The sequence below is a fragment of the Dermacentor albipictus genome, chromosome 1, assembly GCF_038994185.2.
Source record: "Dermacentor albipictus isolate Rhodes 1998 colony chromosome 1, USDA_Dalb.pri_finalv2, whole genome shotgun sequence".
Lineage (NCBI taxonomy): Eukaryota > Metazoa > Arthropoda > Arachnida > Ixodida > Ixodidae > Dermacentor > Dermacentor albipictus.
The window spans coordinates 247,105,961-247,129,485 of NC_091821.1; the positions used below are offsets into that span (position 1 = coordinate 247,105,961).

At 47.4% G+C, this 23,525-nt stretch overlaps 2 protein-coding genes across 2 annotated transcripts in view; both read left to right on the forward strand.

Annotated features, from left to right (window-relative positions):
* The window catches only part of LOC135901341 (uncharacterized), a 53,534-nt gene extending 33,701 nt beyond the window's left edge, over positions 1 to 19,833 (forward strand). Inside the window, exons 3-6 of the mRNA XM_065431093.2 lie at positions 66 to 301; positions 2,413 to 2,755; positions 12,655 to 12,828; positions 16,729 to 19,833. Of these exons, the coding sequence (XP_065287165.1) occupies positions 66 to 301; positions 2,413 to 2,755; positions 12,655 to 12,828; positions 16,729 to 17,007 (1,032 nt within the window). The 3' untranslated portion in view covers positions 17,008 to 19,833. The remainder of the gene's footprint in view (positions 1 to 65; positions 302 to 2,412; positions 2,756 to 12,654; positions 12,829 to 16,728) is intronic.
* Positions 19,834 to 20,151: 318 nt separating this feature from the next.
* The window catches only part of LOC135901339 (TNF receptor-associated factor 2-like), a 42,862-nt gene continuing 39,488 nt past the window's right edge, over positions 20,152 to 23,525 (forward strand). The window contains exon 1 of the mRNA XM_065431086.1: positions 20,152 to 20,217. The gene's annotated coding sequence lies outside the window, so the exon portion shown is untranslated. The remainder of the gene's footprint in view (positions 20,218 to 23,525) is intronic.

Below are 23,525 nucleotides of genomic sequence, written 5' to 3' on the forward strand. Positions count from 1 at the left end.
GTCTCGATGTCAGGGGGCGGGCTGAGTGCTGATCGCTCGCTGCCGCCGCTTCTTCGTTGTCGCAGTTCACGCAGCTGCGCAAGGAGATCGCCGAGGAGCTGGACGAGGCGGCCGTGCTGGCGCCCGTGCTTCTGCGCTACTCTGCCGGCTGCCAGCGGGTGCTGGAGCTGATGCGCGACGTGGCCGACGACGAAGATGACTCGGACCTCTCGGCCGGGTACCACTCGGACTCGGACCAGTCCGGCGTGCCCATGCGAGCGGCCGGGGCACCGGGCTGCAAGGCCCTTTCTTCCAACTTCAGGTCGGTTGCAGCCGCCGTGTAAGCGTGATCCTTGCATTGCGAAACGGTGTGGGTTTCTGCGCAACTATCGATATATATATATATATATATATATATATATATATATATATATATATATATATATATATATATATATATATATATATATATATATATAATTTAGCACTATTGTTGAAACCCTACTTCCCATGGCTATGAGATTCTCGTCGACGGTGTTTTGGCGCATCTTCTAGGCTCGCATGCACAAAAGCGTGTTTACGTTATTACTTCTTCGTAAAAGCATATGCCAAGCAACCCCGGTGCTGGACGTATCATTAGAGGAGGCGGCGCCGGCCACTTCCATCGAGTAATGCTTTGTTACTTCAGTCCTCTGTATTTTGTGTTCACTCCACTCGTCCATCTCAACTTGCTCGTTTCATCGGCTTTGAGCATATTATTCAGTGCTCAACTTGGTGGGAAGGAGTCAAACCTTACGCGCAAAAAAAAAAAGATCGCATCAAAAAATGCAGGCAACTTTGCTAGCGGCTCTGTCATTTCGCTTAGAGATCGAGGCCTGGATTTCTATGCGAACACTTTGTACGAACGTCCGCCGAAACGATTCGGCAGCTGCGCGTTCTCGTGACGTGAGGTATGTCGCGGGCTCGGTTCCTGGCCTCGACAGTCGCGTTTCGATAGAGGCGTAATTTCAATGCGCCCATTTACAGATCGTTGCACGCTAGAAACCCAGGCAGTATTCAGATGTTCAAATGATCAAATGAATGTACATTCATTCATTCATTCATTCATTCATTCATTCATTCATTCATTCATTCATTCATTCATTCATTCATTCATTCATTCATTCATTCATTCATTCAACAAGTGGCTCGTGAGAACAGCCTTTGGCATTTTCTTACGAAAAGGCCGGTGCCTATCTGGCATGTAATGAAGCTGCCGGCAGATGAGAAATCTTATGAACGAAACATTTTGTGAGCCCTTAAGTTTATTGCTGTTTTATTCTCGTATCATTAATAGCCATAAGTAGTAGCGAACGACGTTGCCAAAGAAAAAATAAAATCCTTATATGTGAGGAAATGGTTCTAGCTCCAACTTGAATGGACATCTCAATTCATGACTTGTTCGCAGAACTTCCTGTGGTTTATTTGGCTAGCGCCGCTGTCACAAACTGTACACGCGAACACGTCAGTTTAATTACATTAGAATAAAAGTACATCAGTCGCCAGTCTTGTGGTGTTCGCTGTTCTTCTTGTTGCTAAATATGGTACTGTCAATTAAATATATGCTTATAACCAGCAAAAGATCAATGACTGCAGTTCCCAATCCACACGCGAGGCAAATTGACCTTCTATATTACTCCAGAGAAAACATGTGGAATACGGGAGATAGGAATTCAAGATAATGAGCAATACGAGAACAAGGTGAAAGCAGAAGCCAACGTTTCGACAAGTGCACTTGTCTTTTTTCGATGCCTCGAAAAAAACAAGTCCACTTATCGCAACACTGGGTCCTGCTTTCATCTTGTCCACGTTTCGCTCCATCTTCTATATTACTGTCTATTTAGTACTTTCCCTGTAGTCTATCCGGTGTTCATTATAGTCTAACCGGATAATGCCATCCGTATAGCTTTGGCTGCATGGAAAGGAGTTGCTGGTTAGTTAGACAAGGCACAGCCAGTGGACAGGGTGGGTGAGTTGTACATATATATGTGCTCGAGTAAACGCCGTTGAGGAGCGTGTCGTCTCGTGGTGTGCCCTGAGTATGCGCGCGAAAGACTGACAATGGCAGATACATTAAGACATTTACAAAATGGACCTCTGTCGGAGGACCTCTTGCTAGGCGCATGGCCACAGAGTTGGCAGACGACAGAGACAATGCGTGCACTTTCACATTTCCTAGGTGACACGGGCCTGGACTCACGCCTGTGATACCAGTTGTGTAATGTGTCCTTCACTTCTTTCCTCCCATTATCATCCCCCATAGTGACCCTTTTTCTTCCCCTCTTGCCCTTCCCTTACGTAGAGTAGCAGGCCAGATGCTCCATTATCCGGCCGACCTCTCTACATTTTCCAATCATTAAAATACTTCTTCGTGTCGACTCGTTCCAATCGCAGTTCGACCTCGAGCGCGATCGGGACCGACGTCCGGTCGTCGCTGTCGTCGTCCGACAGCGGCGCGGCCGAGGAACTGGCCGTGGCCCGCCAGACCATCGCGACGCTGCAGCAGCGCCAGCGCGAGCTCCAGGACCGGCTGGCCGTCCAGGCGCAGAGGATGGTGGCACGCGGGGGGCGCTTCGAAAACGCGGCGCAGGGCGAGCAGAGGCCCTCGGCGCTGGTGCGACGCTACGGCAGCCTGTACGCGCAGGCGCGCGTCGACACGCTCGACGCTCTCGACGCCATCCCGCAGCTGCGGGACGCCGACGAGCTCAAGAGCAAGCTGCTCTTCTCCGTCGTCGTGGTCAGTATACGCGCACACAACCGCGGCAGAGCGCGGTGCTTGCCGGGGAATGTCTGCATGCGGTTTCCGTCCGGTTTGCTATGCCGTCAATACGGCGCGAATACCGGCTGCATCTGGTTAAAGGCTGATGCCCGCCCCCTGACCATGTGCTGTGGTGTCAAAAGAGTCAGGGCTGATGCTTGCGTGCTTGATACGCGAACGCTCCCGTCGAAATGAAACTCCGAGGAAAGTGTTCGGTCAAGAGAAAGATCATTCGAGCCAAGTGCGGATAAGCTGGCAGCGATAAACAGATGAGAGCATTAGGTAATTATCCCCCTTTCTTGTCCAGAGGAATCACGAGTTAGGAGGAGCGAATGCCCGACACGGAAAAAAAGAAAATCACAACCCGAAACTGCCCTGCAGTGTGAAAGAAGTACCAGCAACTCTAAATGCATAATTTGCGTATACTTGATACTGTATATTATCAAACGGCTCCCTATGAAATTTAGAAGTAAGTCCACACGTCGTAATATACTGAGATTAGCCGTTTGAGCTGCTGCTTTAGAGCCTACCGCCTCGCCAAGCCTGTTGCAACACCATCATCACATCGGGGCCTGCCACCTAAGACGTATAAAATGTCTTAGACACAGCATCAAAACATTGTTTTATAATTCGCACCCATTCGTCACACAAATCTGATTTATGTTTGAAGCGCCAAAGGATTTGCCCGCAGCATGCTGAATTTGTGACAGCTGGCTCTCACATATCATAAAAAAACTGATCTGGGAAATTTGTTCTCATTTTGCTATTTTTCCCCCTTCATCAATATAAATCTGTTACTTCACAAGCAGCACTCGGACCGGGAAGGAATATCAAAAGGCATTACAATAAAGTGCGCAAACCTTTACTATCAAACAGTGTAAAAGAAAAAGGAGGAAGAGAAAACATCATCTGTTCTGTTTATGCATAGTAGGGTATATATGCCACATTCTAAATATAATGGAGCAGTAGCAACTCGTTTAGACGGGAGTAGCTGCTTATCTCTTACTTGAATCCATTTGTGCTCCCCAATGGAGCACGATTATGTACTGCTTGCACCCAATAAATGTTAGTGTCCTCCATTGGGTGTTATTATAACTCTTAAAGGGCCCCTGAAACGGTTCGGACAAATTTTGTAGGCGCATAGGGTACAGCTTAAGTAGAACATTCGCACCACAATTTAAGTGAAGCGTTACGTATTAATGGAGTTACAAGCGATTAGAAGTTACCCTCCTCCCTAGCCATGCCTTTCCTCCTCAACTCGCTCGCCGAGCGAGCGGCGCTAAGCTCCGCCTTCACTGGTGCTGCGTCACGATGCGACGTCACATCCTCCACTTCCGGTTGTTGGAGCACGCCTGCTCCCGCGCGAGACCTCTCCGCTGGCCGCTTGGCCATCGACCGAGAGCCATCGAAGCAGCGTGCGTTGCGAGCATTCTGTCGTAGCGCCGAAGGTGGCCGGTATTCCGGTAACCACAGGCAAGCTGGTCATTTCGGCAAATGACTGGAGGCATAAACTCAAGCTGATGAAGGAACTTCAGAGTAGACGTACGTGAGCAGCCTGATCGGTCTGCACTGTCCAGACACTTGTTGGCGCAGCGCTTAACCAGTCAAACGAAGCGCTAATATTGCTCTAACCAAGCGTAAAACATTTTAAACATTTATAAGAACAACTCGTTGATGATTACACTCCTGCGAAAAATACACACCAGCAGCAAAATAGAATGCACTTCGTTGCTGCTACTGTGTATGGTTGAGCTCTGTGCCACCAGGTGGCTGCACCGTGCAGACCATTCACATTTACCTTTCTGCTCATCTCATGGCTCATCCCGGCGCAGTCAAGCGGCCAGACCCTGTCCCTTTGCGCTTGTGTTTGCCCTAATACCGGACTTGCGAAACGCTATTGCGTTAGTAATCTTCCGCTGTAAAGTGACGGCCACAAACGCGCAAATCCTGGCGCCTATCGGATAGCCGCAGTCCGATGCGCAGCAGCCAGTTCGCTCGTATGGTGCCTTGCAGAGAGACACGATTTCGCAACTTCACATCTTTCCAGTCGCTACGTCTGCAGCCCACAACGCAACAAGGGTGATTCATCGTGCTCACGAAAAGACTGATCGACACTGACGGCGGAGCTCTCGTCAAAGACTGCGCACGTTGTAACACAAGCAGACGACACTTGCTGTGTGCCGGAAGTGCTCAAGTGTACTAAAAAACTTTTCTTGTGTATTCTCTTTAAGTTATTTTCTTTTTACAAAAAACAAAGTAACTAACATTCCAACTATTACGAGCATCATTTGTTCACCATAAAGTTGGAAAAATTATCGACCACGCGCCCTGGTCAGCCAATCAGATAGCTCGCCCATGTGACGTAATATGGGTTATTTGCATCATATGGGTAGGGGCGGCTTAAAATTCCGCCGAGCAGTGCGCTGCGATCGACAGCGATGTGCATTTTTAAAACCTTATAATAAATTACACGCTTTACGCAGAGCACTTAGATGTGTCAATTAATGATCAGAAAGACCTACTCTAACGACTCAGTACATTTGTAGAAAATCGCCAAAATCGTTTCAGGGTCCCTTTAAATATTGAGTCAAATACGGGCCAACTCCCGCATAAAGGAGTTGCCATTCCTTCCTTTAATGCGCAGACGTATAGAGTAGGGTGGAAGCTTCGAGGCATGCTCGGACGCTTGAGAGTGACTCAAGAGAGTGAGAGAACACCTGGAAATCATAAGGCGTGTGGATTCATGCATTCGTTTGCCTTACGTCTTTCACAGAGTAGATCCATGCGCTAGGAAAAGTTGACACGTGAAAGAAAACCGAATGCTCACGTAAGGCTAACCAAACCTGCATTCTGTGGCAACATCTTAATCAATTTTACTTCCCTTAAGAAAGAGAATAAAGAAGTAAAATCACACGGAAAGCAACGGAAGCAGAGAAAGATGTCCAACAAGATATATCTCCAAGTCGCGACCTTCGTTGCGTGGTATTCATATCGGCTTCAGCAGCCGCTGTGGCGCATAAAGCAGTAGCTATACTTGTATAGTTCATATGTGCCGTGAATCAAGGTGCAACCGCGCCTGTGGCTATAAAGTAAACTTAGTAGTCATGTGACTTGAAAAGTAAACATGACAGCCCTCCCGTGCACGAGGGTCCTGCGTATTGCCACGGCTATGGTGGCGATCGAACACGAAATGCAGTAATGCCTCGAAGTGTGTGCCAAAAAAAAAAAAAAAGAAGGCAACTAACCGGAGTTCGTTAAACGGTTTCTATGTGTTACAGCATGATGCTTCGCCGTTAGGCGTTATAAGGGTTGGTTCATCAAAATACTCTTCGTTGGTATTATACTGTAGTGTGGCTGTGTTCGAAGACCTTACAGGTTGTGAGCGAGTAAAGCGGGTGACACGTAGACAAGTTTAACAGTAAAAAGAACACACAACTACTTTCTTAGTTACAAGAGCACAGAAACAGACAGATGTACACCAGCGCCTTTCCCATGCACCTTTCTATTCCGAATGAGATCTGTATTTTTCGTGGTCTGCCAAGCGTCTCTCTATTCTTTCCACTCTCTGTGAAGTGTCCTTCTACTGGTCGATGACGATTCGTCGTGCTTTCTACGGAGCCACGCGGTCGAGACAAGCAAATTCATTCCGAAGGCTTCTTTCCTTCCTTGATTCTTTTCTTCTGTGTAGCCCTCTTTCTTTTCGCTTGCTCGAAGGGCAACAGGAAGAATGTCGCGACAGAAAGAAATGGCCCAAAACTCTTCTCCCTCAGGTACGTATGTCCGGTTTCGATTAGAGGGGGAAGGGTCGCCAGTTTTGATTGGTGTCCTCCACTTCGCCCTATGAGTCAACTACTACTTGCTACTCGTCTTTGAAATCTTCCTTGATACTGCCTCTTGGCACCTGCACTTTCGCATATTTCGCTTCCTGTTATCACCACAGTCAATTGTCACTGCCTTCTTCCGATACAGCAGTTATCCCCTGTCATAACGTGAAGAAATCATCTCAGTATTTGCGTTTAAGCCTTTGCTGGGATGTCCGCGACTTCGGCAATTCTCAGATGCTGTTGTCCTGAGCTCTACGGTGGGATCAGTTTTAAGTTATACGGAATTTTTAAAGGTCGCCTGTGGCAAATAGCATAACCGTTGTCCTTGAGCTAGGTTAATCGAAGAGGCGGACATTACTAGCACGAGAAAACGAAATCCATATTCAAGCTATTTAACAATAGCTCACTAATTATCTTCCTAATGAAGTAATTTACGGCAAATATTGCAGTTTACGAATTGTAGCCGTTGGTTTGCAAGGCATATCCACTTGAAAGTAATCTCCTTGGAATGAATCTCCAGGATGACACCAGTTTCGAGATATTATTTCCCAGAGCGGGGGATGAAATACGTGGGCGTTCCAGTTACTATTGTGGTTCAGCGCATTAAAGAGTGTTTTCGTTAAAAAAGTAAGCGGGACAACAGCGCATTTTTGTGAAGAGTTTGATGGCACATATCTCCAAACAGGTGTCATTCTGGAAATTCATTTGGAGTAGATACGCCTTGCTAGCTCACCGGCTACAATTCATACATTGGAATTTCGGCCGTAACGTAATTAACTAAGAATATAATTAGGGATTTCTTTTCATTAGTTGAATATGCGTTTGGATTTCTCGTGCAAGTAATGTCCTCCTCTCTCAATAATCCAGCTCAAGGACTATAGAACTGTGTTATATGAGACAGGCGGTTTTTAAAAATTCCGAGAAAGAATAAACCGATTAACCGGCATGAATTTGTTCGTCCTCCCAAAGGTCCACTTCTGCACCGTCATACCAGCAACTTGTTTCATGTCTTCACAGAAATCGCCTAGGTCCCATATGGTATTGCATATGATAGCACTCTCTTATAGGCATCGACTACTAAAGCGCGTTTCGCGTTTCGAATGACAGCAATGCGTTTAAAGGACCGCACAAAACCACAGGACATTTCATTCGTTATTCGAGAGTGTGTTGAGCACTGGCCCCCGCTACATGCTCTCCATTTTGTCACGGCGGAGGCATACGTGAAGTTATAAGGTTTTTCCGGAACCAAGGACTGCGATACTGTCGCTAGCTCGTTATGTCCCGTCTCAAAGATCTCCTACCCATCGCTGACATCTCGATGACAGTAATGAATTCGGATAGTGTTCTCACAATAGAGAATGAATTATCTTAAACGTGAATGTTATAATAATCTGAGAAAAGAACGCAAAAGTGCGCACTACTATATTTCGAACTATTGACTGCATGGCAGTGAAGAAACGCCCATTTGTAAAAGTGAGTAAAATATGCTCGTTCACTTTTACATCGACGCATTACTTAATTAAAATTACATTTTGGCGCATTATATGCCAAAGCACGATCGGATTATGAGGCACGCCGTAGTGGGGGTCTCCGGATAAATTAACCGCCTGTAGTTCTTTAACATTCACCTAAATTCAAGTAGGCGAGCGTTTTAGCACTTGGATTGCCCCCGTCAAAGTGCAGCCGCCGCGGCCCGAATCGAACCCGCGTCCTCAACCTCAGAAGCGCAACGCCATAGCCACTAAGCTACCGCGGCGGGTTCATCGAACGGTATCCACCGGCACATTTGTTGCACGGAGGTACGCGCAGCGTTACGGCTCCGCAAAGCGGATTTCCTTTGAAGCACTTGCATCGCGCTGACAATGTGCTGAGGTAAACCGCGATCACGTCTACTCGCATTCGCAGAATACTTGCTTTAATATCACTCGGAACGCAGTGGGGTTTCCAGGTATTTTCTTGAGTGATGCAAGGTTGCTTTCGCATGTAGCATGCTCGGCATCCTCCCACAACGTCTCTCTATGCAAAATATAGTTATGTACAGTCGCCCAAATCTTTAACTGGTGTGCGGGAGCGGCGACTTTTCCGTGCGTCAGCGCCGTTTGACGGGGCGAGGCTGGAAACAGTCTGAGGCTAAGCGCATGCGGACAAAGCGCGCTCAGCTGGGCCCATCTTCTACTAGGCTGTTTCCAGCCTCGCCGCGTCATACGGCGCTGACGCCCGGAAAAGTCGCCGCTCCCGCACACCAGTTAAAGATTTGGGCGACTGTACGTCTATGGCGCTTTGTTTAGTCTCATACCCTCTTACGCCTACCTTGAGGGATGATACGCGGGAGTCATGGGGATGTCGCCCCCCCCCCCCCTCCCTACAGCCAGGCAAAATAGACAGAACTTGCTCAAACTGACTCACGAAATAACCTTTACCTCAAGGCCCAATCAGGCTCATACTTACCAAAGTCGTGCAGGCTCCGCCTCGCTCACTCTAACTTAAGCTCACCAAGAACAGACCCAGCATGACTACTCGAACTCAGTCTAACCAGAAATAAAACCTCACTGAGCTTACTGGGACTCAGACTCCCCGGAATTATACTCAGGCAAGCTCATTCTGTGGTCGTATGTCTGTGCTCGCTGTCTCTTTCTCTCTCAACTTTCTTATCTCTTTAACCTCTTCCTCCCCTGTTCCCCAGTGCAGGGCAGCAAACCGGATTTTTCCTTCTAGTTATCCTCCCTGCCATTCACCTGTCTTCTCTGTCTCTTTCCCTCTCCCTCGAGCCCACTTAGATTTAAAAAATTATTCAGTAATTCCGTCTTACAGAATTCTTGGCTCAACCCCGTTCAATTCTGGCTCAAAGAGCCAGAATCACTCAGGGGCATGTGGACTGAGCCTAACATGAAGTCTCATGGACTCAAAGATAATCTAAAATATGCGATTAAGACTTACTTGAACTCACTCCAACTCAGAAAAACCTTAGATTCTCGGGGTCTTACTCAAATTGACGCCCACTTGACTCACATCGACTGGCTCCGATACAGACTCGCGCTTCGCGGACTCACTTCAACTCGGAGGAAGAGAGACACAAACTTTAACGATACGCTGGAGATGTTACCCTGGCAGTTCGCCTGACATGCTGCCCCAGGCGCTGCGTGGTGATATACGCAGTGATAAACACTTAACAGCGCATCGACTCACTCAAAAACTCAAACCCACTCGGACTAGCTGAGCCGGGCTCACTCCGACTCGGACTCGTGGGTGGCTGTCCACTCAGAGTGAGTTTGAGGTAGGTGAGTGAGTTCACCGACGCATGGCTGCCGCGCGTTCCGTATTCTCAGCTAGTAGGCACGCAACGAGCCGTTGCATGCATGCGTGCGTACACTGCATGCGCAAAACGGCCCTTCCTCCACGTTACTTAGGCGCCCGATGACCGCGCGTCGGCGTGCCGTGCGAATAGCAATGACCACCGTATATACGCTCCGCGCGCCGCCGGTATAGTTAAGGGCTCTTCATAAATATGTGTGGGCGTACGTACGAAGGCCCCCTAATGCTAGTTTACTGCTAGCAGCCGCTGAAAGCTGTGCATTTCGGGATCGCAGACGGGAGATGCATGCAGCGCGGCTGTCCCGCCCAGACAGCACCTGTAATAAACTTCCACCTTTGCACCAAGAGCGGCTGACGTCGGCAATTCCCCACTCGTTCATCTGAAAGAAAATTACTTCTGTGGTGGCAGTGTCCAGAAAGGAAAGGCCCTTTGTGAGAGGACGAGTATTCGACGCGAATGTGGTTTGAGATGGTCCTGTCGGCATACGCGCGAACTGGGCCGGGTCTTCGTAGCGATGGCTTTCGCTCGATTCTATGCCACTCTTATCGCCCATCGTTCGCGGCCTGCTGATCCCGTTGATAACGTGGGCGGCACGTCGCTCTGAACACTGACGAAGCGGGAAAAGCGAGAAAAGGAATAACATCGAAAAGGCATCCCATCAATGTCGCAGCGCTGCTTTCTGCAGAATTGAATTCCGGGGTTTTATGTGCCAAACGCACGATTTGATTACGAGGCACGCAGTAGTGGGGCACGCCGGATTAATTTTGACCACCAGTGGATCTTTAACGTGCCCCCAGTGCACGGGTAGGGCGGTTTTCGCATTTCGCCCTCACCGAAATGCGGGCACCGAGGCTGGGATTCGATCCCGCGACTTCGTGCTTAGCAGCGCCACATCTGACCGCTAAGCCACCGCGAAGGGTGTTATGCAGACAAGCGTGGCAAGTGAGACCGAGTGAGAGATGCGAACCAATGGATCCGTTAGGTTGCTACCAACCCTCATCACTTTCTTTCTCGCAACTTGTCATAACTATTCACTCTTTCGTGGTTCGCTTCTGTGTTCTCTGCATACAAGACGTCGGGCGCAAGGGCTTCCTTCGATTCAAAGTGGCATCAGCAGCAACGCACGTTTCTCGAATTGATGCTTTCTTTTCGTGCGGAACGCTGGCGTCCTCTGTCGAGCGCAGCGGGGATCTGTTTTGCATTCGACGTGTTGTGGCGGCGCAGCGCGAAGAGCGAAATTTGTTGCGGCAGTTCGCTATTTATTTTGTAAACGTACATGTATATATAAACAAATGTTATAAAGATACTCCAGTACGCCTACAATCCTTTATCAAGTTTGGCCATGGCGAGAGGCGTAATACTGATTTGTTTTCCTTTAATCATGCCTTTAACGGACACATGTCGCCTACAGTCATGGCGAATAGCCAATATTGTGCTGTCACGTAAGAAAGCAAAATCTGGTCAAGTCTTTGAGCACGATTGCAAAGTGTTGAACTCTGAGCGAGACTCCTGCCGTGAGCGTTTGTTGTGCGGTCCACGGTAACTTAGCGCAGTGCACATCGGTAGATTGTGTGATTCTGGTGTTGCTTCATGGTGTTGAAAGACGCGAGAACATCCTTTTGCATTGTACGTCAGCCCCCAGCCGAGGTTTTGTAAAGTTCCTACGGTACATTCACTTAAAGAGACACCAAAGAGGTATATTAAGTTTAGATGTAGTCGTAAAAACACTTTTTGAATACACCATAAGGGTCAGTCTTACTCTGAATATAGGCTTGGTAACCCATAAACGACGAAATAATGAAAGACGGGAAACGATACTTTCTTGAAGCCCTCCATACACAGAGTGTCCCAACTATCATGCACCAAGATTTAAATATATGCAAATGCCACGTAACCAAGGTAATGTATTTCGCCGTCACTTCGAGGTACACAGATTATTTTTTGCATTACGCCTAATTACATATTTAGTATCAATTAATAAACTAAATATTATAATTAGATGAAAAGCGTTTATGAGAAAATTGTAGAGAAACATGAAAAACTGCCGATACAGCTTTCTGTTTCTGTACGTGCTACATAAAAGTGCTTTTCCGAGCGTGAAAGCAACTTGCGAATACACTCAAGTTGCCGCGCGACTTGCCACTCGAGGCACTTTGCGTGTATTCGCTGGCTTCTTTCACGCACGAAAAAACTCTTATGTAGCACGTATACGTGCTACGTAAGTGCACGTATGTAACACGTACGTGCTACATACGTACTACGTAAGTGTTTTTTCGAGCGTGAAGAAAGCCAGGGAATACACGCAAAGTGCCTCGAGCGGCAAGTCGCGCGGCAATTTTGAGTGTATTCGAAAGCTGCTGTCATGCTCGTAAAAACAATTGCATGTAGCACGTACAGCAACAGAAAGCTGTATCAGCAGTAGCACTTATGTAGCACAAAATGAAGGTATAAAACGACGACACGGCGCTGTGTCGTCGTTTTATACCTTCCTTTTGTCCGTGTCTTGCGTACTATGAATTCTAACCAACTGGCTGAACTTGCCGTCGTGATATCATATTTCTTGCAGAGAAAGAGAAATAAAAAAAAACATTTATTCGTTCATATTGCCGGGCTCATTTCAAATCTGAGGAAGGCACGAGGAAGGGCAGCAGTTGTTGCATTGCCTTCCGCTCATAAGTTACGACTGGTGACTAGACAGCCCGCACTCGTATAATGCAGTTGTATTTATGCGACGTTTGCAGCTGGGCTTCCGGTCGGTGCAAAACAGCTTGAGCGAGATGAAGGCCCAAGTGCGGCGCGCTCTGCAGATCCCTGCGCAGCTGAGCAGCGACCCACGAGTGCTCGAGCTCGATGCCAGCGTGGACGACTACCTGCGCGCCAACCCGGACGCGTGCGACGTGTCCCGGAATGTCGAGGTACGCGCGACAAGCTGAGCGCGCAGTGCGTTGCTCGGTGCCTCGCCGACCTGAATTGGGGAGGCCCGATGTCGTTTCACGCTTGCAACGTCCGCTAACAGAGAGCGCCGCGAGCACGATTGGTGTCAAACGTCTCGTGTCGGCGTCGATGCTCTTTGCCGACCGTGAGACCGCGTTCGCACAAGCACGAAAGCCCCCTGTATAAATCTGTCCTATATTGCCGTCACCGGCTTGTTAACCACTTGCCTATGTCGTCACCCTCTACAATCGAAATCATGTGGTTGAAAAGCTCAGATCTGTGTGCCGTCGTTAGTCGAAGGAGACACGTCCACGATTTGTACTGGGGGCCGAATTCACGGAGCTTTGTGTTCTTATAAGAGCTCTTTGACATTGGACAACCACTTTCGCAAATAATGCCTTCAGTATATTGATTGACTGGCATCTGTTTTTATACTAACAATCATAGCGTAATTGTGTGTGTGCGTACGTTCGCGCGCGCGCGCGCGTGCGTGCGTGCGTGCGTGCGTGCGTGCGCGCGTGCTTGCGCGCGTGCTTGCGCGCGTGCGTGCGCGTGCGTGCGCGTGCGCGTGCGTGTGTGCGTGTGCGTGTGCGTGTGTGTGTGTGTGTGTGTGTGTGTGTGTGTGTGTGTGTGTGTGTGTGTGTGTGTGTGTGTTGACAGGGATTTAGACAGCATGCTGGCGACCAAATTTGGGGCCGACTTCACACAACTTACTCTATAGAGTGGCTGTAAGAAAGACCAGGAGCCGGCCAATCGTGATGGGAAAAGTATTGCAGATACGACAGCCGGTAACTTACAACAGTTCTTACGAATGAAAACATTTGGGAATTCGGCCTGATACGAAAACATTCGCCCCTAAGGATGGTTCGTGACTTGTCAAGGGGCTGGCCAGTAGCAAGAGTCTCGAGGTGATAGCCAATCAGTCATTTAGTACGAACACCTCTTACTCATGGGTAACTCAGTGAATCACGAGCTGTAGAGCAGACCTGAGACTTTGTGCAGTGCATGATGTATATGTCGCATAGGTGTACTCTCAGTGAAATCTCAAGACAGGAGACACCACGAAACAACGGTAGAACTAGAACTGGACCCTCAGCGGTAGCTTATTGGTTAGGGCGCAGCGCTGCTGAGTCGATGTGATGAGTTCGATCCTGGCTGCGTCAGCCATATATTAATGGAGCGAAATGGAAAAGCCCTGGTGCACTTAGATTTAGTCGCACGTTAAAGAACTCCAGGTGATCAAAATTAGTCCGCAGTCCCCCACTACGGCCTGCCTCATAAATGTGGGTTTGTCACGTAGAACACCCGGGGCAGAATCTACTAAACTCTGCCTTCGTAAGTGAACTTCGCCATTGGCCGACCACCTTCGCTAATAAGGTGTACAGCATTAGGATTGGCTGGGCTTTCCTCTTACGAACAATTTTAGAGTAAGAGTTTTTTTGTGTGTGAATGCGGGCCCATATTTTTTACTTAGAACTATAGACACGTCGCTCCTACTCACGCTGTCGTTCATTTCACGATGCTGCTGGCAGTTTACCATTGCTACGTACTTGACATCTGGCTCCAGCCTCGTGTTCACAAAACTTCGAGGCCGAATTCACAAGTGTTTTCATTCCTAAGTGCTGTTTGCCAGTGGCGGACCACCATCGCTAATGATCAGGGGCCGAATTCACTAAACTTTTCTTTCGCAGTTGTTGTTTTTCGTTGGCTGATCGCCTTTGCTAATATTATGTCCTTCATCACTGTTTGCTGGCACGAAAGCTTTTAACGTAAGAGGTTTTGTGAATGCAGGCCCAGGGCCCGTTTTACGAAAACCTCTTACGCTAGAGTTGTCCGTAAGAGAAAATTTCAGCGAATCTTGATGCTGGACATAATATTAGCGAATGCGACCAGCCTATAGCAAAGAGTCCTTACCAACGAAAAACTTTGTGAATTCGGGCCCAGAATCAGAATCATGGGCCAAATTCACAAAGCTTTTCGTTCGTAAGTGCTCTTTGTAATTGGCCAGCCGCCTTATCTAATAACATGTCCGGCATCAGGCTTGCATAGAATTTGCTCTTACGAACAATTCTAACGTAAGAGCTTTTTGTGAATACAGGCATATGGTTTTTTTTTTTTTAGCTATTGAACTGTAACATATAAATGAAAACACAGAAGATACAGAAATGAAGCTACACCCGTGAACAAAAGTATACGGACCACAGGGTCACCGCAAAAACAGAATTCCATCGTAATTAACACACATAAACGGAAATCGACAAGGGTACTAGAAAATTCGTAACGCCAAGTTTAGGCTGCAGTCTTTAATTTCAAGTTGCATTCACAGACAGAGGAGAAGTGGAGTTTTCTCGCGCAATTACTGGTCCGTACACTTTTTCTCGCGGGTGTGCGTCCAATATGATGATTGGTGGCAACTGTTCTTAGGAATAGTTCTGGCGCAAGAACTTCTTGGGGAATACGGAGCCCTGATTTAGACACTGTGGCAACGCTAGCGATGCGTTATGCTTCCCGGCGCTGTTACCGCACTGCGTGGCGCAGCATCCCGCTCAGGCACCTGAAAAGGAGCTTGACGATGCGGCTTTCGCGCCTTGCAGCCCTGTGGCGAAGAATGGTGTGCTAACTGAGTTGGCTGTTGTACATAGTTTCATAGGCCACTAAAATGCAAACGTAAGTCAATATTTGATATACAATAATAAAAAAAACTTAGGAAAAACAGGCATCTGAATGCTCAATTCATCTAACACACACACAAAAAAAAAGATAAAATGAAGACACCGAACATATTACAAGGGCGGACAAAGATTATTGTGACTGTTGTGAAGGCGACGCAATGCTTCCTATCAAAATAAAGGTTGATAGATAGGTGGAGATAGATAGATAGATAGATAGATAGATAGATAGATAGATAGATAGATAGATAGATAGATAGATAGATAGATAGATAGATAGATAGATAGATAGATAGATAGATAGATAGATAGATAGATAGATAGATAGATAGATAGATAGATAGATAGATAGATAGATAGATAGATAGAGAGAGAGAGAGAGCAAGGAGAGGAAATGTAGGGAGAGGAAAGGCAGAGTGGTCAACCAGACGAGCGTCTGGTTTGCTACCCTACACTGGGGGCAAGGGAAAGCGGGAGTAGAAAGAGGGAGAGAGGGAGCACTGAGCGACTTGAAAGGATGTACAGGGGCTCTATAAGCGGTCTCTCAAGCCGGTGCGCTTCAAGTAGTGCACTAGTGCTTGAATCGCTTTTTGTGCCAGTGATGGATGTGGCTCGGTCCAATATCTTTGTCTCAGAGAACGGTTTCCAGTCCAGTTGGTTTAATGTTGTCCAGAGAGAAGGGCGTTAGAGGTCGTAGGGAAGACAGATACACAATCGCTGCTCGATGGTTTCCCCGCACCTACAGGAGTCGCACGTCCGGATATTGGTCATTCCCAAATTCCCATACGATAGTGGAAAGCGTTCCTATAAGCGCCACTCCCAGCCACAAGCGGCACAGCAACTAAAAGTGAAAAAAGGGGGCGTTCTGGCGCTCCTCCTTCATTCGTCAACAGCATCTGGGACCATCAGCGCGCGCCTCTATATCGAGAGACTGCAGACAGATCAAAGCTTTCACGCGGTGTAGCCTAAATGCCCTTTGTCCTAGTGCGCGCTGTTATCAACCGTGGTGTGTGCGTTCTCTCTCTCACAATTTCACAATTTCAGAATTTATTTATTTATTAGTAAAAATACAGATAATTGCATGTGCGTAGTATACATAAGGAGGTCCCAAAGTCAAAGACTGTATCGGGACCTCCTGCTAAAGACACTTATGATGTTATACAAAGTTTAAAGCAACAGTAGTACAGTAGTCTCCTTGGTTTCCCGCTGCAGGAAGTGTGCGCGCAGATCTGGGCCACGCTGTACGACTACCCCTGCCTGAAGGGCTGCGCAGGACTGACGCGATACGTGTGCGACTGCGTGCGGCTCGCCTGGGCGCTCAGCGTCCACGGGTTTGCGCTCGAGTTCGAGACGCGCGCCTTCTGGCGGGAGCTGCACGTGCGCTTCCACACGTCCGACCACCGGTCGGAGCGCATTCGCACCTACCTCTGGCCGGCGCTGCTTCAAGCGCCGCGGGGTCCCTGCGTCCACAAGGCGGTCGTCATCACCTGAGCGGGTCGCTTCGCCCGCACGTTCGCCGGGCCGCCAGAGGAAGACGTCGCCGCGCCGAGCTGTGCATCACCGTGACAAGCGCAACAGGCACGGGCCTTCGCGGGCACCCTCTATATATGTTCTCACTGCGTCACCAGTGAACCGGAGAAGACTCAACACGGGCGCCGTCAAAGCTTTGCCTGTATTGCAGAAGCGACTTCTGTGCAGAATGTATTGTCGAGAGTGCGTGTGTAAGAGTGCTTCGGGAAGTGCAATAATTTCCCCGCTTGGTTGTACGGTCCATCAAATAGTGAGCGAAAAGGAGATTTTCACATCAATTGCCGCTAACGTATCTGGGGGAAAAAAAATCTTCCCATGTCGACGACGTTTTAGCAAAGCTGTTCTAACAATTTCTTCAAATCTTGCTGGCCTGCTAGTTGTTCAATACACTCCCTTAAGTAAATGTTGTTCGGCGGTAGGAGCAGAGATCGCCTGCTGAGGGAGTGTCGCGCACATAGCGCAAACCTCGAACAAGCAGCCAAACTCCTCCCAGGCAGCTTTCGCGTCGGTGCTCGCTGTAACTAGCCCACACAAATTGGTGGCCTTTCAATGTGACCACTAGAACGCGCACTTCTCTCGGTGTGATTCATTGGTTCGTACAGGGCTTTGGTTTCAGCGTAATTGTAGTTAACTTTTGCAGCCGTAAATTATCCTGTTAGTTAATGGCCAGACATGCTTGGAGCTCTGTCAGTCGTCGTTTTGTTCGTGCTGTTACCATTATGAACGCATAGCAACTCGCCCAACTTTCCACTTTAATGATTACTAACCCTTGCACACTCACACCTCGGCACCATCAACGCGTTGGAATTGTGGAGAGAGAGTGATAGAGAGAGAAAGCAATGAGAGGAAAGGCAGGGAGGTCAACCAGACGAGTTGTGAAGAGATTCATGTACGGACCATGGGATGAATTCACGAAGCTTTTCGGTCGTAAGTATCTTTCGCCATTGGCCAGCCACCTTCGCTGATATGTCCAGCGTCCGGATTTGGCTGATATTTTCTCTTACGAACAACTCTAGCATAAGAGCTTTTCGTGAATACGGACCCACATGATTTCAATGGCATTAGTATAATGAAGTGGTCATGAATCAATAATAACGGTGTTCAGCACTGCTTCTCCACGAGTATTCACCTGTGAGGAGAATGCACGCGGAGAACAAGAGTTCTTACACACACAAAAAAATCCTGTATGCGTACCAGCATTAGGATATACGTAAACTTGTGAGGGACGGTTGTAAACTATGCAATGTCCGTCTATTCTGGCGTAAGAGGACAGACGGCCGTTACCTCAGTAGGCCATGTAGCTCGGCTTCTCCGCTATTTTTGACCTTTCATTTCCCCTTACCCTTCCCCAGTGCAGGGTAGCAAACCAGAATATTTTCGGGTTAACCTCCCTGCCTTTCCCACCCCGTTTATCTGTCTCTCTCTCTCGCTCTCTCTACTTCGGTTGACGTGTTTTGAGCCCTGAAGTCAAGTGCGAAGTCGAGGAAGAGGAAACTTTATTAAATAACGGTTCCACTTCAACTCGTCTGTGTTTGTAGGATCGAAGCAATCTTAACACGTCAAACTTAACGAAACTTCTCGTCGGCGGTCTGGCTGCATGTATGCATGCATAGTAATGTAGTCGTGTTTTAAATCATCCAGACTTCGATCCCGCTAATTGTAAGAGCTATGAGGATTATTCGTGGTCCCTAAGAAGTCATTGAAGGAAACTGCTGCGCTGTTAAGCGTGGATGCAAACCGAGTCTCGCTGTCTGCGATGGTGTTCACATCGTTTGACGGTAGCGGAGGAGTTCGACGATATCAAGCGGCCGTCGCACGACGCTTGAAACAAATCACAGCATAACCTAGCTTTAGGACGACGTTATTAATGCTTTGGTTCTAACTTGTTCTGCTGTCCTAACACGCTCTGCATTTCGAAAAAACATAAACCACGAAGTGCACGTATTGTATAAGCGACGTGCCAACCAGTGAACGTTCACTAGAATTCATTAAATTTGTTGAATGAGATTATTAGCTTTTTTTTTTACCTTAGAGACATGACTGTACATATATTACTCAGAAATTGTTCTTATTTTTGTCAGCAGGCTCACTGTTCCTCTAGCCGTCCACGTTTAGTCCATCCACGTTTAGTTTATGGCTAACGTACAAGTTGTGCAAAAAGTCTATCCTTCCCAGATACGGATGTGCTATTAGCCGGCGCACGAGCCTGCAAAGTATTCGCGACATGCTTATTCTAGGTTGAAGTGCTTTGAAGTGACCTCTCCTGGGCAAAAGCGAGAGTATAGACGCTACTATACCGTGTAAAGAAAATTTAGCCCCTAAGACAGTAACGCCCTTGTTGGAACGTTGCTGCGATAGAGCAGGTACATCCAGGTATTTCCAAGAGTGATTTAGTGAACCGTATAAGCACCTGGCAGTGTTGACACCTGGGATGCGATCGGAGATCGTTTTTCGAAACGCAAGTTCAGCTTGCGTTCTGTTTTGCCTCACGCGAATGGTCTGTATAGGCCGCGCTGAGTCGTCAACCGTGCCCCGGCGACTGACAACTCGGCGCTGCCTATAGACCATTCGCATGAGGCGAAACTGAACGTAAGCTGAACGTGTGCTTCGAACAACGATCTCCGATCGCGCCCCTGTTCACCACACACTTGCACACTCTAATTATAAAAGAAATGAGACCTGCGTCTTGGAGCCCCCCACCCCTCAGCACATGCCTTTCTGTGAATCCTATTTATCCTTGCCATACTGAATCAATCTAAGTGCCAAACTGTTCAATAAAACACTCTGTACACCTCTACAACGGCTCCCTCCTTCTCAGCAAGCCCGACGCACTAGGCTAGCACGTCTCTAAAAATGGCGCGCAGCTGCTATCTCTCTTATCAGGAACCTAGGACGCACACACCGGCTGCCCACACTTTCCCCGAGATTCCGCGAAAAAAATGTATGCTAACACTACAACAATTTTTCTGTTCCTTAAAGATAAAACAGAGAAAAAATACATGCTGCGTCCCAAGCTAGCTGTTCCCGTTGCCTACCAAATTTTATCGGGTAGTATCGGCGTACTATCGTCACACTCTCACTGGCGCCCTCTCGACTGTGAGCCGCTATCGCTCGATAATGACAGACGCGCCTCTACAGGCAGCTTCCGGCGGGCATCAACAGGAAAATACGGTAAGTCGCAATATGTCTCTTGACTCAATTTAGCACTGATTCGTGCCGGGGGGGTCTTGCAGTCGGAGATGATTTGCTTCACCACCTATATATATATATATGGTTCTGCGTGCAATCGGCGCATTGCCTATGTGCGTGGCCTGCAGGCGAAGCCCGCTCAGAGGGCCGAGGCCGGTAGAACAAGTGCGTTCCGTTGCACGAAAATCCGTTTCGCAACCGTTAATCGTAGGTCGCAGAACACCACCACTGCATATCGTCATTAACAAAGGGTAAAAACACATCTTAACGCCCGCAAGAGTACGTTTGGGTATACGCGTCGGGAACATAGACGGCGAGCGGCGCGGAACAAAACCACGGCGCCTCTGGCCACACCGCGTCGCGGCCTTGCCCTCCAGCCATGGCATTCGTTATCAGAACAACGTGCTCTCGCGCCTTGATAATTCGTCGGTGCGGGGATCGCCATCGTCGATGCCAGAGGAACCTCGACGGTGTAGGGCGCGGTGGCACGGCTGAATTTGTGAACGGTGTGCACTGGCACTCTATACGACGACTGCAGTACTTATCGTCATGTAGAGTGACGTGTCCGCATTTGCGAACTTGCGGGTAGAGCGGGCTGGCAACTCATGCACTTTTCGGTCGCCCGCCGCCGGCAATCGAGGACAGCATGCTTTGCTAACTGGCTCTAGCATCGGTATGTTACACATATATATATATATATATATATATACACACACACATTCCTCATACTTTTTTTCCCAAATGTGCTTTCGCATGGCACGCTTGCAGCAGAACCATAGGCAGAATACAATATAATAGCATTTTATTACCATCAAAAAGGTGAAAGGTGCTGTGGTGGTGAAGGCTGCCCCTCAAAGAATCTATTTATTTATTTCTTTTCGTCCTCCCAATCACCCGAAGCCTTTACAGAGAGGAGGGGCAAAACCAAATAAAAGTGTTAGATGTGGTCTTGAAATTCCTGCCGTTAGAAATGTCAGTAATGACAGCAGGGGGAGGGGGGGGGGGAGCGGAGAGTGTTCTAGTCTACCGAGGTTCTTGGTATAAATTAGTCTGAACAAATTTTTGTTTGACAAAGGGGTACACCAACTTCTTTAGGAATAATCAATGCGAGATGATACGTACGATGGCCGATACAGCAACTCTTCCCTAAGCATCTTGTTAAAGTAAACTATTTTGTGGAAGAAGCACAGTCGAGAACACTTTCGGCGCATAGTGAGGTTTGGCAGGTCAAGCGTTAGTGTCAATGAGGAAAGAACAAAATTGGAATGGCGACTGTAGTTAGAAAGAATAGACCGGATTCTGCGATTCCGGTTCGACTCTAAAAGGTTTGTTAGTGTTACCTGGCCAGGATCCCAAATCGAGCAGGCATACTGAAGCTTGGGTCTGACCAAGGTCTTGTAAAGGTGGAGCTTTTACGGTAGTAGTGGCACATGAGAAGTTCCGGCACAAGAAAATCTAGCATGCGATTAGCCTTGTGGATAATTGACATGCAAAGTCCACATATATCCTGTGTTATAATGACGCCGAGATAGTTTTAAGAAGTCTGGGCTGTTAGGGGTGTGTTATTGAGAGTGTAAGGCAGTACGGAAATGCGCGTGCTTTTACTCTTGTTAATATTACTCTTTTCATTAGGCAATGGGAACACCAGTGGGAAATATAATCAAGGTCACTATGTAATGCAGTACAGTCACAGCTAGGGGTTAGCATTTAGGCGGTATATTACACAGTCATCAGTAACCAAATTTATAGACAAAGAAACTTTAGTAGGAAGATCGTTGATCTATATCAGAAAGAGTGGCAGTCCTCAAAACCGACCCCTGAAGCACTTCCGAGCTTATTGAAGCGAAGGAAGAGTCATGATCGTTAGCCGTCAGAACGAAAGCGTTTAATCCAACCTAAAACATTAGCACAAAAGTTCAACTTATCAAGTTTGAGGAAGGGTAGCTGATGTGAGGCTGAATCAAATCTGGAAAAATACAAACGACAAGGAAACCTTTATCGAGAGCGCGAAAAAAGTCGTTTGTAAATAACAAAAGCTGCGTTTCACAACAAAAATATTTTCAAAAGCCCTATTGACAAGCAGAAAAAAATGAGTTAGATCCAATAAAACATAGCACGTGCGAATATACGCCGTGTTTCATGAGCTTGCAAGGTATACTGGTCAATGATATCGGGCTGTAGTTCAGCGGTCAATGAGAAACACCTGATTTTGCAAAGGAACCATTATCCCCACCTTCCAATCACTTGGTATGGTACAACCGTGCAATGACTGGGAAAAAATTCTAGCAAAGGATCAATGATGAATACATCGCTGTACATTTCATAAAGATGAAAAATCTAAAGGTCACCAGCACAGCTGGAAAGCTTTAGGTTTTCATTTAAACAAGAATTACTAGTTGAATCAAACAAAACAGGGTACAGAGAAAGAAAAAAAAAGCTTCAGTCAGGGAAATCAGGGTATATATACATCAGGAGCATCATGCGAGAAAAAACGATAAGCGCATTATTTAGTACATCACAGCAATCCTTGTTATTTAGAGGAACGCCACTCGTATCGCAAACCTCAATCAATATTTTATTTTTGCTATTGACTAAGCACCAACATTTTCGAGGATTGTAACGCACAAGTGTTGGTAGAGTATTGTTATAAAACTCATCCTTGGCGCGTTTTATAGGCTGTTTGTACTCGTTATTAGCGTTGGTGTAAGCAATCCAGCACGTGGCATTAGCTGACATTTTTTTTGTGCGCCGAACTAACCTTTTATTTATTTTTTAGTAACCGTTCAAGAGAGAGAGAGAGAGAGAGGATAGGGGAAAGGCAGGGAGGTTAACCAGAGAAAAAAAAATCGGATTGGCTACCGTATACGCTGGGGAGAGAGAGGTTCGTTAAACCAAGGTGCCCGAGATTTAGTTGTGATACGCTTTGTGGAAGATAACGGTCCATTATGTGTGATATCTTAACGTTAAGCAAGGTCCAGTTTGCCTGTACCATGCGAGTGCATACAAACTCGACATATATTCACTAATAAAGGGTGATAATTCAGAAAGAATAACAGTTACGTCAATATTTTTGTAATCACGAATAACTTTCGACCATTTAACAGAAGGGGGCCAAGTACGTAAGCCGAAAAGTAGAATGCAGTGATCACTAACGCCAGGAAATTGTTGAGCGCTGCAGGAAAGAGGTGAGTGGTTGTGGTTAAAACAGTTAAAATGTGGTTCAAAACGGTGGCGTGAAGAATGACTGGAACTTCGCGTTGGCTGAGTTACAAGTTGCGCGAGGTTAAAAT